General features: G+C 46.8%; 1 protein-coding gene across 2 annotated transcripts in view; it reads right to left on the bottom strand.

Moving 5' to 3' along the window:
* MEIOB (meiosis specific with OB-fold) overlaps positions 1-17705 on the bottom strand; it is a 97673-nt gene that overhangs the window by 37791 nt on the left and 42177 nt on the right. For both annotated transcript variants that reach the window (XM_077449390.1, XM_077449389.1), the window contains exons 2-4: positions 17629-17686; positions 3865-3996; positions 2617-2689 (exon numbers count right to left, since the gene is read on the bottom strand). In XM_077449390.1, the coding sequence (XP_077305516.1) occupies positions 2617-2689; positions 3865-3996; positions 17629-17686 (263 nt within the window). The remainder of the gene's footprint in view (positions 1-2616; positions 2690-3864; positions 3997-17628; positions 17687-17705) is intronic.

Below are 17705 nucleotides of genomic sequence, written 5' to 3'. Positions count from 1 at the left end.
CTCTCTCTGGTCTCTACCTTCCCACTGGCTGAGACAGCAGCAGTAGCCATTGGCTCCTGCTACTGTCAATCACAGCCAGTGAGCCATTGAGGAGAGAGTGGGGGGTGGGACTGAGCCACGCTCCATGTGTGATTGTTGTTGTGGAAAATGTTATATGTATTTTTATATGTATTGTCATAAGAGTTCCCCTGTGTTCATTCTTCCCTAACCCACTCTAAAAGAGCTGACTGGGGCAGACTGATGCTGATTGAGATCCGTAGTAGTAGTATAGTGGATAGTGGATAACATCCTGGGATTGGAAAGAGGTGTTTGCGGACTGGAGGTATATCCGCCAGCGAAAGGGCCCCTGTACATTGTACAGATGATCGTCTGAGGGCATATGCTTGTTCTGCAAGGATTGGTTGTGGGCGGATGTGCGCTCATTTTCTCTTCTGTGTCTGATCACCACATGGAGATAGGCAGTGCACATCTGTGGATAAGCTACCATCCACAAGGATGTGTAGAGTAATCCAGGTATGCATTGTTCTCTCCTCTGGAACAATGTATATTAAGGATTTCTATCAATGGAATTGTAGTCATCGTTCATTGGTTTTGTATGGTTTCCATTATTGAAAGAATTTAGTCAGTTTGCATCACTGACTATTTGAATGTATACGTGTCTGTGATTGGTTCTTTTGAAGGAAAACAAAATGTCTGATTGGCGGTCTGTGAAGATACCACTTTCTTCTGTATTGTATTGCATTGTATTGTCCTTATATGGTCTTTCACATCCTGTGTTGCTGCTGCAAGGTCACAAGCTTTGTGTTCAGCTGTTGGAGGCAAACCCTCCAGGGTGGGGTTTCCTGTTGATATGTAAATAAAAGCAGATTGCTCGGGTCAGAGGACACACATGCTAACCGATTGGAGAATGTAAGAATGCTGGTGATGTCTCTTTAATGGGGAACCGGAGGGGCCTGGCTGAAGAGCAGCCAGGCTGAGATGAGGATGTAGGAATGCGGGTGATGTCTGAATACTTGGATGAGTGGGTTTGAAGGTAAGAAGTATTATATCATTAAGACAGAAATGTTATTATTATGAGCACAGTAGATGTGGCTGTGTGAATAGCTTACAGCCAGATTGCTACCATATTGTGCACACGGAGCAGTGGCTTGGGAGCAAGTTTGTTCGGGTGCCCTTATAGCAAGCTTGCTATGGGGAGCACTAAGCAGGAGGGAGGGGCCTGGAGCACTGACAGGGGGCCAGAGAGGATTAGGATCATGGCTGCCCTGTGCAAAACAACTGCACGGAGCAGGTAAGTATGACATTTTTATTAAATATATTTTAACCACTTCCCGACCAGCGCACGACGATGTACGTCGACAGAATGGCACGGGCAGGCATATTGGCGTACATGTACGTCCAATATTCGTTGCCGCCGTGCCATCGGGAGCGCGCCGCCGGCGGCGTGCTCCCGCGCTGGTCGGGACCCCCGTGAGACTCGATCGCCGCGGGCATCCCCGCGATCGTCTCACGGAGCGGCCGAATGGAGGAAATGCTGTATAAACAACATTTTTCCATTCTGCCTAGCAACTAGTGACGCTGATCTCTGCTCCATGTGATTGGAGCAGAGATCAGTGTACACTAAATGAAAGCCCAACCCCCCCACAGTTAGTAACACACCCCTAGGAACACTTAACCCCTACACTGCCACCCACTGGTTAACCCTTTCACTGCCAGTGTCATTTACACAGGAATCACTGCATTTATATAGCAGTGATTACTGTATAAATGACAATGGTCCCAAAAATGTGTCAAAAATGTCCGATGGGTCCCCCACAATGTCGCAGTCACAATAAAAATCGCAGATCGCCGCCATTACTAGTAAAAAAAAAATAATAAAAAATTATTAATAAAAATGCTATAAAACTATCCCTATTTTGTAAACGCTATAACTTTTGCGCAAACCAATCAATAATCGCTTATTGCGATTTTTTTTACCAAAAATATGTAGAAGAATACGTATCGGCCTAAACTGAGGGAAAAAAATGTTTTTTTATATATTTTTGGGGGATATTTATTATTACAAAAAGTAAAAAATTATGCGTTTTTTTCAAAATTATCGCTCTATTTTTGTTTATAGCGCAAAAAATAAAAACCGCAGGGGTGATCAAATACCACCAAAAGAAAGCTCTATTTGTGGGAAAAAAAGGACGTTAATTTTGTTTGGGAGCCACGTCGCACGACCGCGCAATTGTCAGTTAAAGCGACGCAGTGCCGAATCGCAAAAAGTGGTCTGGTCTTTGACCAGCAAATTGGTCCGGTCTGAAAGTGGTTAATATATATTTTATTATATAAAACAAAAAAACAAAAAAATGGCCAAACATATCACTTTAACTTGTAGACACCACTCTTTTTTTTAACTGCCTTCCAGACAAAAGACAGATTGGACAGAAGTGCTCCTGATAGCTAGCATTAATCAGAGAGTTGAGAAAAGGATGTTGTAAACAGTACAGCTGTCAGATATCCTAAATACATGTAAAGAGACACTGGTCATATGTTTCCAATCTCTGATGCTCCAAGGATTGCCGTTAAAACCTTAATAGCCTAAAGAATGGAATATGGTAAATTTATACTAACGCCGGTGTTGAAGGATTAAATTTTTCTTCTTTCTCCAGGTCCTTTGTTTGCACAAGAGGATTTTCAATCATAACTAAAAATAAATAAATATATTGTTTTAGAATCCTTTGCATTGCCCTAAAATGATGACATAATGTTGATAAAATGTATGGAAGGGAAAATGATAAATGGTTTTCAACATTTTTTACAAATAAATATGTGAAAAGTGTGGCGTGCTGCATTTGTATTCTGTGTGCCCCCTATGTACTTGAACAGCCTGCCTGTATTTCATTACAGGATGACAAGAGATGCAAACTGACCTCGCTAGCACAAATCAGATTCTGTGCTTAGCGTGGTCAGTTTTAAGCCAGAAAGTGGGGAACTGACAGGATCAACCAGGTATTATAGAAGGAGTACAAGCACAAATAATCCTATATATATATAAAAAAGCATATATAAAATCCTTAAAGAGACAGATGTATTCGATTTTATTTTAAAGTGGAAGTGAACTGTACTTTTTTTATTTTTACCTACGGGTAAGCTTATAATAATGTAAACTTGTAGGTTAAATTAATATGTCCTAAGTGTGCACCGTTTAGGAGATATTCTAGTGGAAAGCAGCCGGTGATGTCATCAAGGCATGCGCTTTACCTGCGCCATTCCTTCAGGGCTTCGGGCCTCATCTGTGACTCCCACGTGCATGCGGGCGAATGACGGCGTCACAGCTCAGCCAGTCAAGCAGTCACAACCCACGAATCCTGAAGGAAGATCAGGTGACGAAGCCTCAACAGTAAGTCTTTCATAATGTGCTAGTATACGTTGCACACTAGCGCATTAAGCCTTCACCTTGCAGGGGGGAAATCTTTTTTTTTTTTTTTAAGTTTACTACTGCTTTAAGGTTACAACCACTTAAAAGAACACAAAAGCTCGTCCCTCCTTCTGAAACTACAATTTCCATGGCTGTCATGCTGATTGAATTACTTCAGTACTTTCTTGGTCCATAAGACACAAAGAGCTCAACCCTGCTCCCTCCTCACTGGCTATGATTGACAGCAGCAGCCAATAGCTTCCACTGCTGTATTTGAGCCAATGAGGAGGGAGAGAGTTGGGAAAGCCGCTGATTACATGCACATCGCTGGATTGAGATCAGGCATTTTTTTTAACCAAATCTCACCTGCTAATCCTGACATTTTATTGAGTTCATGTTTGAAACAAAAAAACGTAAACGTAAAAAAGTAATAGTCGTGTAATAGTCGTGTATGGACTTACCACAGTCACCAACCCTGAAACTTTCGGAAAGAGATTTAATATAATCCTCTCTACCCCAAGACGAGGCATTGATGAAGGCTGATGGAGAATCTCGAATGGTGAAACTGAACGTGAACCTTTCAGATCCAAAATCTAAGCAAAATACAAAAAAACTTGAGTGGTCTTCTACTAAAGGTGACATTTCAGGGATTATTTTTTTCTCAAACTGATACTTGTGAATGACTTGGAGCAGGTGAAATGATTGGGGATGAGGGGGTGTCAGGAGGTTCCCAGACTTCATATTCAAAGTGAACCTGTGTTTTTTTTCATGCATGACAAGACAACAGGTTCACTTAGTAGCAGCCCCTCGCAGGAGGGCGTTCTTGTGGGATCCCCAGGACTCACCATTCCCAAAAGGCAGCAGTGACATCACTGGTATCCATAGAAAGTGAGTCTATGGGGCTGAACAAAAGAAATCTTAACATGTATAACTAGCCTTAGCCCTTGTACACACGGTCGGACATTCTGACAACAAAATCCGTCGGATTTTGTCCGACAGATTTTGTTCGAAACTTGTGTTGCATACACACGGTCGGACAAAGTTGTCGGAAAATCCGATCGTACGTAATGTGACGACGTTATTTCGTTACAACAGGACTACATTCAGGCTAGTAGCCAATAGCTTTGGTCTAGGAATTTGATCTGAGCATGCGTGGCACTTTGTCCGATTGGAATTCTCTACACACAATCGGACAAAGTCCGATCGGATATCATGTTGTCGGAAAGTTTTATAGCCCAGCTCTAAAACTTTGTCCGTTGGATATACCGACAGAAACAGTCCGATGGAGCCCAAACACAGTCGCATTATCTGATAACACGGTCCGATCGGACATTTTCCGTCGGAATGTCCGACTGTGTGTACAAGGGCTTAAGCCTCGTACACACGGTACGATTGTTGGCCAATTGAGCGTCTGATTTTTGTTAAAAGCGTATGTGCCAGGATCTTGTCTTGCATACTAACGTTACACAAATTGTCGTGCCACAAACACGAACGTAGTGACGTACTACAAGGAATTTCAGCTCTTGAGCGCTACGCTTTGGGCCCCTTCTGCTAATTTCGTGTTTGGTGAGCATTGATTCCAAGCATGCTTGTTTGTACTTTTGACTTTTGTGTGATGGATTTGTGTACTGACCATCAGAAAATCAGATGTCAAGCCGTTGTCCACCAAAAATTTACTAGCCTGTCATCCAACATTTGTTGGCCGAAAGTTGGAAAACAATTGTCAAAAGGAGTGTACTAACGGTCAGATTTTAGGACAACAGTCTGTCAACAGGCAATTCTCTGCCAACAATCGTACGTACAAATTATCTGCCGATTTTTGGATCATTAGTATGATACTTTCAACAGCCGATTACAGTTTTTCGTCTGACAAAAGCTGGATGTGTGGACTATAGTGATGGACGAACTTCCGACGGGACGTTTCGCGAACGCGAAACGCGAACGGACACAAACGTTCGCGAAAACGACCGTTCGCCGCGGGCTCCATTGACTTCAATGGGAGGCGAATTTCGCAAACCTTTAGGTCGAATTTGCGGCCACGGGGTAATTATTAGGGGGTAGCACGTAGTCCCACCACCTGGACAATAGCATAATACATGTATGAGGTGAATTTGGGATCGATAACTACAAGCATTTTTTTTTTATTTGGGAAATTGTTCTGACAATTCAGGACTATGGAGCTAATGAAGGCAATGGAGGAGAGGGAAGGTCAGGGACCAGGGTAGGCAAACAAGAGGGTGCAGGAGATACAGAGCACTGACAGCAGCACCGTAATACAGAGCACTGACATCAGCACCGTGACATACAGCGCTGACAGCAGCTCCGTGACATACAGCGCTGACAGCAGCTCCGTGACATACAGCGCTGACAGCAGCTCCGTGACATACAGCGCTGACAGCAGCTCCGTGACATACAGCGCTGACAGCAGCTCCGTGACATACAGCGCTGACAGCAGCACCGTGACATACAGCGCTGACAGCAGCTCCGTGACATACAGCGCTGACAGCAGCTCCGTGACATACAGCGCTGACAGCAGCTCCGTGACATACAGCACTGACAGCAGCTCCGTGACATACAGCGCTGACAGCAGCTCCGTGACATACAGCGCTGACAGCAGCACCGTGACATACAGCGCTGACAGCAGCTCCGTGACATACAGCGCTGACAGCAGCTCCGTGACATACAGCGCTGACAGCAGCTCCGTGACATACAGCGCTGACAGCAGCTCCGTGACATACAGCGCTGACAGCAGCTCCGTGACATACAGCGCTGACAGCAGCTCCGTGACATACAGCGCTGACAGCAGCTCCGTGACATACAGCGCTGACAGCAGCTCCGTGACATACAGCGCTGACAGCAGCTCCGTGACATACAGCGCTGACAGCAGCTCCGTGACATACAGCGCTGACAGCAGCACCGTAAGCAGCCCCAGGAGGAAGTCAGCACAGCACAGGGATGGTGTGATCCCCTCATAATAAGAACCCCCAGGAGGAAGTCAGCACAGCACAGGGATGGTGGGAGCCCCTCATAATAAGAACACCCAGGAGGAAGTCAGCACAGCACAGGGATGGTGGGAACCCCTCATAATAAGCAGCCCCAGTAGAAATATGACACCGCTCAACCTCTTCAAAGAGGAGGGTAGGGGCATATAGTACGGTGTGCTTTTTTGGGTCAGGGAAGTGAGCCAAATGAATTAAGAAGGTCTGTGTGCTTGATTCCAAAAATTGTTTATAGACATATACATGGTCTACTGATCACATGTGTTGAATTCCTCCGAGATCCATGCCTCATTCATTTTTAGAAATGTGAGGTAGTTAACACTGTGGTGAGCTAGGCGAGTACGCTTATCGGTCACAATCCCCCCTGCTGCGCTGAACGTCCTTTCGGACAGGACACTGGATGAGGGGCAAGCCAACAGTTCGATTGCAAATTGGGCAAGCTCTGGCCAGAGGTCAAGCCTGCCCACCCAGTAGTCTAGGGGTTCATCACTCCTCAGAGCGTCCACATCGGCCGTTAACCCAATGTAGTCGGACACCTGACGGTCTAGGCGTTCCCTGATGCTGGATCCGGATGACACCTGTCGATGGGTCGGCTGAAAGAATGACCTCATATCCGAAGTCACCAACACATCTTCAAACCGGCCTCTTCTTGCAGGCGCTGTTGGATTGGTACCCGCAAATCCTTCTCTGGGAGTGGGAATTGCTCCTCTGCCAGCGCACGCAAAAGCAGAATGCAGCATTTCTCGAAGCAAGGCCTGGAAGTGCTGCATTCTGACAGCCCTCTGCGACGGCGGTAACATTTCCGCCATTTTGTGTTTGTACCGGGGGTCTAAGTACGTTGCCACCCAGTACTGGTCCTTGACCCTCATGCTTTTTATACGGGGGTCCCTATTAAAACACTGGAGCATGAAGGCCCCCATTTGCACTAAAGTGGAAGCGGTGTGGTGGCCTGGCTCCTGCTCATCATCCAGGATAATGTCGTCCTCTTCATTCTCCTCTCCCCATCCTCGCACAACAGGGATCCCAGAAAGGTTTAAAGCATGCTCTTCTTGCTCCTGCTCATCCGCCCCGGCACCATCCTCCTCTGACTCCTCATCAGACTCCTGTTGTTGACTTGTCTCAGATAGAGTAGCCCCCCCTGGGAATTCATCCAGCATTGCGACTTCCTCATCTTCCCGCTCCTGCTCCTCCACAGCCTGATCAATGACACGACGCAATGCACGCTCCAGAAAGAAGGCATAAGGTACCATGTCACTGATGGCGCCATGGCTGCGACTGACCAGTTTGGTGATCTCCTCAAATGGCCGCAGAAGTCTGCATGTGTCGCGCATGAGCAGCCACTGGCGCGGTGAAAAAAAACCCAGCTCCCCAGAACCGTTTCTTTCGCAGAGTTCATACAGGTAGACGTTAACTGCACGTTTCTGCTGGAGCAGCCTATCAAGCATATAGAAGGTTGAGTTCCATCGCGTCGGGCAATCGCAAATAAGACGTCTGACCGGCAGATGGTGTCGCCGCTGAATGTCAGCAAGGCGAGCCATGGCCGTGTAAGATCTTCTGAAATGGGCCGAGATTTTCCTTGCCTGCCGCAAGATGTCCTGGACCCCAGGGTATTTGACAAGGAATCGCTGCACGACCAAGTTTAAGACGTGTGCCATGCACGGCACGTGCGTGATTTTGCCCTGTTTCAATGCGCTAAGCAGATTGGCACCGTTGTCACACACCACTTTACCAACTGTCAAATTGAGCGGTGTTAGCCACTCATCTGCCTGTGAACGCAAAGCTGAAAGGAGTGCCGGGCCAGTGTGGCTCTTTGCTTCCAGGCACAACAGACGCAGCACGGCATGGCAACGTCTCACCTGGCATGTGGAATAGGTTCTGGGGAGCTTGGGCGGTGCAGTGGAAGAGACGCTAGCAGCGGAAAAGGAGGAGGCAGCTGAGGAGGAGAGGGAGGAGGATGGAGTAGGAGGAGGAGAAGAAGAGTCAGGCCTGCATGCAATCCGTGGCGGTAAAACCAAATCTACACGGGTGCCACGGGTTACATGCTTGACGGCCGTCAGAAGGTTCACCCAGTGGGCAGTAAAACTGATATACCTTCCCTGCCCGTGTTTGCTAGACCACGTGTCTGTGGTCAGATGTATCTTGGCACCGACACTGTGTGCCAGAGATACATTCACTTGCCGCTGAACATGGCCATATAGCTCTGGGATGCCCTTCTCTGAGAAATACTTCCTTCCTGGGACCTTCCATTGTGGTGTTCCAATGGCCACAAATTTGCGAAAGGCCTCCGAGTCCACCAGTTTATATGGCAGTAGTTGGCGGGCTATGAGTTCTGACAAGCCAGCCGCCAACCGTTGGGCAAGAGGGTTATCCGGCGTCATCATTTTTTTACGCTCAAACATTAGGCCCACGGAAGCCTGCCTTTTTGCAGAAAAATGTGAGCTTGGCGTGATGGAAGGTGGAGTGGAGGACAATTGTGAGGAGAGAGGAGAAGGAGAAGTAGAAGACGAGGCTGGACGGTGAGAGCCTGCAGTGTGGCTTTGTGTGTTCCGTTGCTCCCACTGGGCTCGGTGATGGCTGCTCATGTGCCTTCTTAAGGCGGTCGTCCCTAGGTGAGTATTGGGCTTACCGCGACTAACGCGTTGACTGCAAAGATTGCAGATGGCAACGCTATTGTCAGCAGCGGACACGTTAAAAAAAGCCCACACTGCGGAGCCATGTGCCGGTGTCCTGGGAGCGCCAGATGTGACCGTACATGGTCGATGACTCGCTCCTGATACATTTGCAGTCTGCTTTGTCCCTGCTGTGCAATGTAAGTCATTGCTGCTTCTCCTCCCTATCTGCTGGTCCATATCTCCCTCTGAACTCCCCTCCTCTTCCTCTCTTGTGGGCACCCACGTGACATCACTAGACACGTCATCATCAACGTCACCTTCCCCACCGCTATAAGTAGAGTAGGCAGCAACACCGGGGACCAACCTCCTCCTTGGGCTGATCTGGGTACTGGCGTCAGACTGCTGAGTAGCGCTTGTTGCTACCTCCTCTTCCTGATCCAATACCAAGAGTGGCTGCGCATCAGAAATGTCCTCTTGATATGGATCGGAAAATAATTCCAGTGACTCAAGCGGAAGGTATGTGGTGGTGGTGGTGGTGGTCGTGTTGTTGGTGGTAGTGTCTTTGGGGGTGCACATAGCAGAGAGTGAAGAAGAGGGTGCAGATCGAGAGGATGAGGAGGGTGCAGAAGAGTAAGGCTGAGCGAGCCACTCAACCAAGTCTGGTGCATCCTTTAAAGTAATTGAACGCACCTTCTGCAACTTCCCACTTTGGCTCAAGCCTGTTGCTCCTGCCCTACCCCTACCACCCCTGCGGAAGGGCCTGCCTCTTCCTCTGCATGTCATTTTTTAAATGACCCTGTGACAAAACTCTTAGTCCCTATACCGCTGAAGGACTGCTGCAGTATAGGTGAGCGGTCAGCAGTGGTGCACGTCAACCCTATCTATTGTGGACCGATAGCGGTCCTTACAGAACAGCAGACTGTACCGCACTCAAGCCTATGTACCGTAGCACCCTATACCAAGTTACCAGTCCTTATAAGAACTTTTGTGGACCAAGCAGGTTGTGTATTAGTGTTTAGCAGACTGTACGTCAGTCCCTATACCGCTGAAGGACTGCTGCAGTATAGGGCAGCGGTCAGCAGTGGTGCACGTCAACCCTATCTATTGTGGACCGATAGCGGTCCTTACAGAACAGCAGACTGTACCGCACTCAAGCCTATGTACCGTAGCACCCTATACCAAGTTACCAGTCCTTATAAGAACTTTTGTGGACCAAGCAGGTTGTGTATTAGTGTTTAGCAGACTGTACGTCAGTCCCTATACCGCTGAAGGACTGCTGCAGTATAGGGCAGCGGTCAGCAGTGGTGCACGTCAACCCTATCTATTGTGGACCGATAGCGGTCCTTACAGAACAGCAGACTGTACCGCACTCAAGCCTATGTACCGTAGCACCCTATACCAAGTTACCAGTCCTTATAAGAACTTTTGTGGAACAAGCAGGTTGTGTGTTAGTGATTAGCAGACTGTACGTCAGTCCCTATACCGCTGAAGGACTGCTGCAGTATAGGTGAGCGGTCAGCAGTGGTGCACGTCAACCCTATCTATTGTGGACCGATAGCGGTCCTTACAGAACAGCAGACTGTACCGCACTCAAGCCTATGTACCGTAGCACCCTATACCAAGTTACCAGTCCTTATAAGAACTTTTGTGGACCAAGCAGGTTGTGTATTAGTGTTTAGCAGACTGTACGTCAGTCCCTATACCGCTGAAGGACTGCTGCAGTATAGGGCAGCGGTCAGCAGTGGTGCACGTCAACCCTATCTATTGTGGACCGATAGCGGTCCTTACAGAACAGCAGACTGTACCGCACTCAAGCCTATGTACCGTAGCACCCTATACCAAGTTACCAGTCCTTATAAGAACTTTTGTGGACCAAGCAGGTTGTGTATTAGTGTTTAGCAGACTGTACGTCAGTCCCTATACCGCTGAAGGACTGCTGCAGTATAGGGCAGCGGTCAGCAGTGGTGCACGTCAACCCTATCTATTGTGGACCGATAGCGGTCCTTACAGAACAGCAGACTGTACCGCACTCAAGCCTATGTACCGTAGCACCCTATACCAAGTTACCAGTCCTTATAAGAACTTTTGTGGACCAAGCAGGTTGTGTATTAGTGTTTAGCAGACTGTACGTCAGTCCCTATACCGCTGAAGGACTGCTGCAGTATAGGGCAGCGGTCAGCAGTGGTGCACGTCAACCCTATCTATTGTGGACCGATAGCGGTCCTTACAGAACAGCAGACTGTACCGCACTCAAGCCTATGTACCGTAGCACCCTATACCAAGTTACCAGTCCTTATAAGAACTTTTGTGGAACAAGCAGGTTGTGTGTTAGTGATTAGCAGACTGTACGTCAGTCCCTATACCAATGAAGGACTGCTGCAGTATAGGGCAGCGGTCAGCAGTAGTGCACGGCAACCCTATGTATTGTGGACCGATAGCGGTCCTTACAGAACAGCAGACTGTAACGCACTCAGGCCTATGTACCGTAGCACCCTATACCAAGTTACCAGTCCTTATAAGAACTTTTGTGGACCAAGCAGGTTGTGTGTTAGTGATTAGCAGACTGTACGTCAGTCCCTATACCAATGAAGGACTGCTGCAGTATAGGGCAGCGGTCAGCAGTAGTGCACGGCAACCCTATGTATTGTGGACCGATAGCGGTCCTTACAGAACAGCAGACTGTACTGCACTCAGGCCTATGTACCGTAGCACCCTATACCAAGTTACCAGTCCTTATAAAAACTTTTGTGGACCAAGCAGGTTGTGTGTTAGTGTTTAGCAGACTGTGCGTCAGTCCCTATACCGCTGAAGGACTGCTGCAGTATAGGGCAGCGGTCAGCAGTAGTGCACGGCAACCCTATGTATTGTGGACCGATAGCGGTCCTTACAGAACAGCAGACTGTAACGCACTCAGGCCTATGTACCGTAGCACCCTATACCAAGTTACCAGTCCTTATAAGAACTTTTGTGGACCAAGCAGGTTGTGTGTTAGTGATTAGCAGACTGTACGTCAGTCCCTATACCAATGAAGGACTGCTGCAGTATAGGGCAGCGGTCAGCAGTAGTGCACGGCAACCCTATGTATTGTGGACCGATAGCGGTCCTTACAGAACAGCAGACTGTACTGCACTCAGGCCTATGTACCGTAGCACCCTATACCAAGTTACCAGTCCTTATAAGAACTTTTGTGGACCAAGCAGGTTGTGTGTTAGTGATTAGCAGACTGTACGTCAGTCCCTATACCAATGAAGGACTGCTGCAGTATAGGGCAGCGGTCAGCAGTAGTGCACGGCAACCCTATGTATTGTGGACCGATAGCGGTCCTTACAGAACAGCAGACTGTACTGCACTCAGGCCTATGTACCGTAGCACCCTATACCAAGTTACCAGTCCTTATAAGAACTTTTGTGGACCAAGCAGGTTGTGTATTAGTGTTTAGCAGACTGTGCGTCAGTCCCTATACCGCTGAAGGACTGCTGCAGTATAGGGCAGCGGTCAGCAGTAGTGCACGGCAACCCTATGTATTGTGGACCGATAGCGGTCCTTACAGAACAGCAGACTGTACCGCACCCAAGCCTATGTACCGTAGCACCCTAGACAGACCAAGTTACCAGTCCTGATAAAGAGCTTTGTGGAACAAGTGAGTTGTGAATGATTAGCAGACTGCAGCAGAAGGGCAGCAGTCAAGTATAATATTCTTTCTATATTTGGAAGAAAGAATATTATACGTGTACAAGCCTATTACCGTACCACTGATACCAGTCCTGAAAAGAACCTTTGTGGAACTAATAGTAACAGCAAGTCTTTAAAATTATCCTCACTGCCTGACACACTGCTTCCTGCCTGTCCCTATACAAATTGGCAAAAAAGAGTAGGCTGGAACGATTAGCTGGAACAGCTCTTTTGTGGACCTGATAGTAACAGCTAATGATGATGATGATGATGATGATGAAGAAAGACTAATCTGGCTGAGCTGTCCCTAAAATAGCAGCATACAGCGCTCTGTCCCTTTATCTAAACTGACAAAAGAAACTCAGGCTGCTGACCTAACACCTATACCAGTCCTGAAAAGAACTTTTGTGTACCAAATAGCTAGCGTTTTCTCTGTCCCTACTCCACACAGGATCCTTTCCCTACAGTGACAGAAGAAAGAATGTAAAATGGCCACCGGATCGGGTGTATTTATAGGTTAGGGGGAATGTCCAAGTGTCCATGAGCTGTCATGTCTCAATTGGTTGTCCTGTAACACATGATAAACGTGTCACGAAAGGTTAAAGTTCTTGTATACATTAAACACGTAAGTCCGCCGGGGCGAACGACGGAAAAAGGCGTTCGAACCCGCGGACGGCGAAAGTCGGAAATTCGCCGCGAAACGACCGCCGGGCGAACCGTTCGGCCATCACTAGTGGACTATAACATTTTTGTCGGATGTGAACTCAATGTCCGATTTTCATTTAATTAGTACGGTTTTCATGCAAAGAAAATCAAAAGAACAAGACTACGCATGCTCAGAACCCGGGGGGGGGGGGTATTTACTAAAGGAAAATCCACTTTGCACTACAAGTGAAAACTACAAGTGAAAAGTGCACTTGAAATTGCACTGAAAGGGCACTTGGAAGTGCAGTCACTGTAGATCCGAGGGGGACATGCAAGGAAAATAAAAAACAGTTTCCCCTCATTTCAGATCTACCCCACTGATCTACAGTGACTGCACTTCCAAGTGCACTTGTAGTGCAAAGTGGATTTGCCTTTTGTAAATAAACCCCATTATGTCACTTCTGACTTTGTAGTCTCTCGTCCGAAAATTTTCGCATGGTAAATAACCTCTTCACTTTCTACATGAAATGAGCATGCCACAAAAAACGGATGTTCGTTGTCCGAAAATCTAAGCATGTGTATGAGGCTTTACTATATGGGAGGGGGAGGGAAGAGTAGGACTGTAAAAAGTTGATTTTAATCAGTTGGGCAAAATTCAGCTTTTTAGCCTTTTTTGGGCCCCTTTGACACAGGCACTCTCATCAGGTCTGCCTATCAGTTTTTCAGGCGGACCTGATCGGATACTCCATTCTCCTGTCTGTGAAATCCAGATGGATGGAAACCCTGGTGGATCAGATCGGGTGAAAACGGACAGTCGGTCCCATTTTCATCCGATCTCCCATAGAGGAGAGCGGGGCTCTAACAGGTCCATCTCAGCACAGTGAGCGGAAATGGACCTGACATCCGCCTGCTTGGCAGGGATTAGCGGAGTGATCGCCCGCTGAGCAAAACCGGGTCCGCCGGGCAGAAAGTCCATGTGAAAGAACCATAAATCAGCACAAGGGACAATACTTACATTCAATGTGAAGTGTTCCGTGTGCTGCTGGCTGGTCTCCTAATTGCAATCCAAATTCCTCCCCCCACCCCCCCATACCTCCGCAGCTGTATGGAGGACTGGCAGATGAATAAAGGGTTTGCCTTCTCCATTCATAGATCACTTTTCAATGATGGAAGCTATAGCTTCTGTGCAAGGAAGAGGGGTTCAGAAATGGTGGGCATAGTGCACTTTTCTTGAATGCCTAAGCCCCTGTACACACGGTCGGAGATTTCCACAACCAAATCCGTCGATTTTGCCCATCGGATCTTGTCCGAAACTGTTGCATACACACGGTCGGACAAAGTTGACGAAAAATCTGATCTTTCAGAACGTGATGACGTAATTTCGTTACGGTGGGACTACATTCAGGCTAGTAGCCAATAGCTTTGATGTAGGAATTTGATCTGAGCATGCGTGGCACTTGGTCCGATCAAAATTCTCTACACATGATCGGAGTATGTCCGACCGGCCCAGTTGGTCGGGAAATATTTCCGGCAAGTTGGAAAATTGGGTCCGACGGATATTCCGACGGAATCAGTCCGATGCATACCACACACAGTCGGATTATCCGACAACATGGTCCGATAGGACTCATTCCGACGGATTCTCTGACCGTGTGTACAAGGGCTAAAACAGGTCCAACCAGTCATATTAACCAGGGCAATTCTGACATTTCTCACATACTTTGGTTGGATCAGCTGTTGTACAAGCTGGTAGTGGCTTGCAAACACACAAAACAAAACCGGAAGTGACCAAATCCTCATCACTTTCGGTTTCTGGTGTCACCAGTGGGAGGAACAACGTCATTGCCCAGGAAAGGTGGCAGTAGGAGGGGTGGGGGGGACCCCTTCCACCAGCTGAAAAAGTGAGTGCATGTCTGTATAACTGTGTAGGGAGTCTGCTGTTGATAAAAACGATACCGGGATCATGGTCATAGCCTTAACCATGATACCGGTATAACCACCTCAATACGAGGCCATATATATATATATATATATATATATATATATATATATATATATATATATTATTCATATGGCGGTACTGAGGTGGTTGACCCCTGCAGCATCAGAAGATTACAACTGCGGGGGTATGGGGGGGGGGCAGAGTACTATACCCTGAGCTGCTTAAAAAATTAACTAAATTGAAAGTGATCATACACTAGTAGATTTATTTTTGAAGTGTTTCATTACATTTTCTAAAGGTTAGTTGGATCTAATCAGTGTTTGTTTTCGACTATAGTGATGAGAAAATTAGAAAAAAACAGGATGGACTATTTTTTCTCTGACAAATTTCGAAAAGTAAATGTGTTTTTTCGTTTAGGAAATGACTTTCATTCCAAAATGTAATTTTTAAAGCAAACAAAATTACTTTCGAAAAACATTTGTCAAGTCATTGGAAATACTAAGAATTTTTGTACAAATGTTCATGTATGGCCAACTTTAGGCTTTAAGATTGCTGTAAACCTCAGATATGAACGAAGCATATCCCTCAATAGTGGGTACTTGTCTCAAGCCAGAGCACTAAGCATCATTTCTGTATGTTTCTTTGTTCCTCTGCTATCAGCAAGTTTTCCTGACACCAAGAGAAAAATGGTGACGGGGAGGGACCTCAAACACAGAGCCTGTGATTGTCAGCTTCAGCTCTGTTCCTGTGTGCTGTGTAAAGGGGGGGGGGGTGCCCCTTTCCTCCAATCAGATCTCAGACCTCTCCTTACTGGCCTCTGCAGAGTGTAACTTCAGCTCTCCGCCCCCTTTTTTATCAACTCTCAGACAAGCTTATAAATTCTGCACTTTGAGTAGATGTAGAGAAGAGAAGACTTTAGATAAACAGGTACAACTTTTGTAGGAAGATTTGTTTCATCTCTGTGTATAACCCGAGGCCAGTCACTTCACTATGTACAGTATGTGTAAGGGTTTATAACCACTTTTAAGAGGAACTGCAGTCTGCTCACATAATTTATAATAAAAACATCTTTGCCATTCTGAAGCTTCCTTCCAACCACTGCATATTATTTTATATATACTGTGATTCTATACTTGCCAAATATGCTGCAGAAATCTCCCTCCACTGAGTCTGGCTGCATCCATTTTAACTGTGGGCAGCTGAAGCTGCTGCCTGTTCACTTTCTGGATTTACACAGAGACACAAAGGCACACCTCTAGCTCTGCAACTCTCATTGGCCCTCTTTTGACTCACTCCCCCCTCCCTTCCTGGCAAACTCTCTCTCTCTCTTGCTGTGCATGATGCCATATGCCTAGGTTTTTTTACCAGACAAGAAACAAGAAGTGGGCTGTATAAGGTATTTACTGTCAGAAAAAAAAAGTACTATCCAAAGTTAAAACAACAAGGGCAGAAGATTTAATAGATGGAAAGTTGAAAAAATGTCTGCAGGTCCGCTTTAAGCCAACATTTGAGTTCAGGTCCACTTTAAAGAGTTCCACCCAAAAATAGAACTTCCGCTTTTCGGATTCCTCCCCCCTGGTGTCAAATTTGGCACCTTTCAGGGGGAGGGGGAGCATATATCTGTATAATACAGGTATTTGCTCCCACTTCCGGGCATAGATCACCGCAGGCTTCACAGTGATCTATGCCATGTCTGGGCCCTCCTCCATCCCCCCGCTGTCTTCTGGGAGGCACACAGGTCCCAGAAGACAGCGGGGACCAGTGAGGACGCGCAGCACGACTCACGCATGCGCAGTAGGGAACCAGGCTGTGAAGATTAGGCTTCACTTCCTGATTCCCTTACCGAAGATGGCGGCGCCTCCACCCGAGAGCCGAGGGATGGATCGGCTTTGGGTGAGGACATCGCAGGCCCCTGGACAGGTAAGTGTCCATATTTTAAAAGTCAGCAGCTGCAGTATTTGTAGCTGCTAACTTTAAAAAAAAAAGTAATTTCAGCGGAACTCCGCTTTAAGTCTTGGAATGCCTCTTTGTGTATTAGCTGTCAGCTGTCCTTCTAGAGGGCCCACAATACTTTTCTATTTCATCACAACAATTCACACTAGCAAATATAAACCCTTCTTTACAAACTAGGATCATGCTACAGTAACTTATGTCAACAATAATGCCAATGCAAAGGCGGTGGAGGTAAATATGACAGATTTTCTCCAAAGAATTAAGTAATTTGTTCGCATGAATTAAAATTAATTATTTGCACGGCTTTAATTCCTCCGGCATAAAGAAAAAAAGCAAGGGAAAGAAAATTCTGACTGACACGCAGGTCTCCGAGAGCTCAAGAAATAATAAAGGCGGCTTAACTTTTTCGGTCTGGAAATCCTTTGACATCTGTTTTCCCAATTACAATGCCCATTATGCTCTGAAAAATAAAAAATGGA

The sequence above is a fragment of the Lithobates pipiens genome, unplaced genomic scaffold (assembly GCF_037356315.1).
Source record: "Lithobates pipiens isolate NorthernLeopardFrog02 unplaced genomic scaffold, aLitPip1_a1.2 Scaffold_22, whole genome shotgun sequence".
Taxonomy (NCBI): Eukaryota; Metazoa; Chordata; class Amphibia; order Anura; family Ranidae; genus Lithobates; species Lithobates pipiens.
This window is presented reverse-complemented; position numbering and strand designations above follow the sequence as displayed.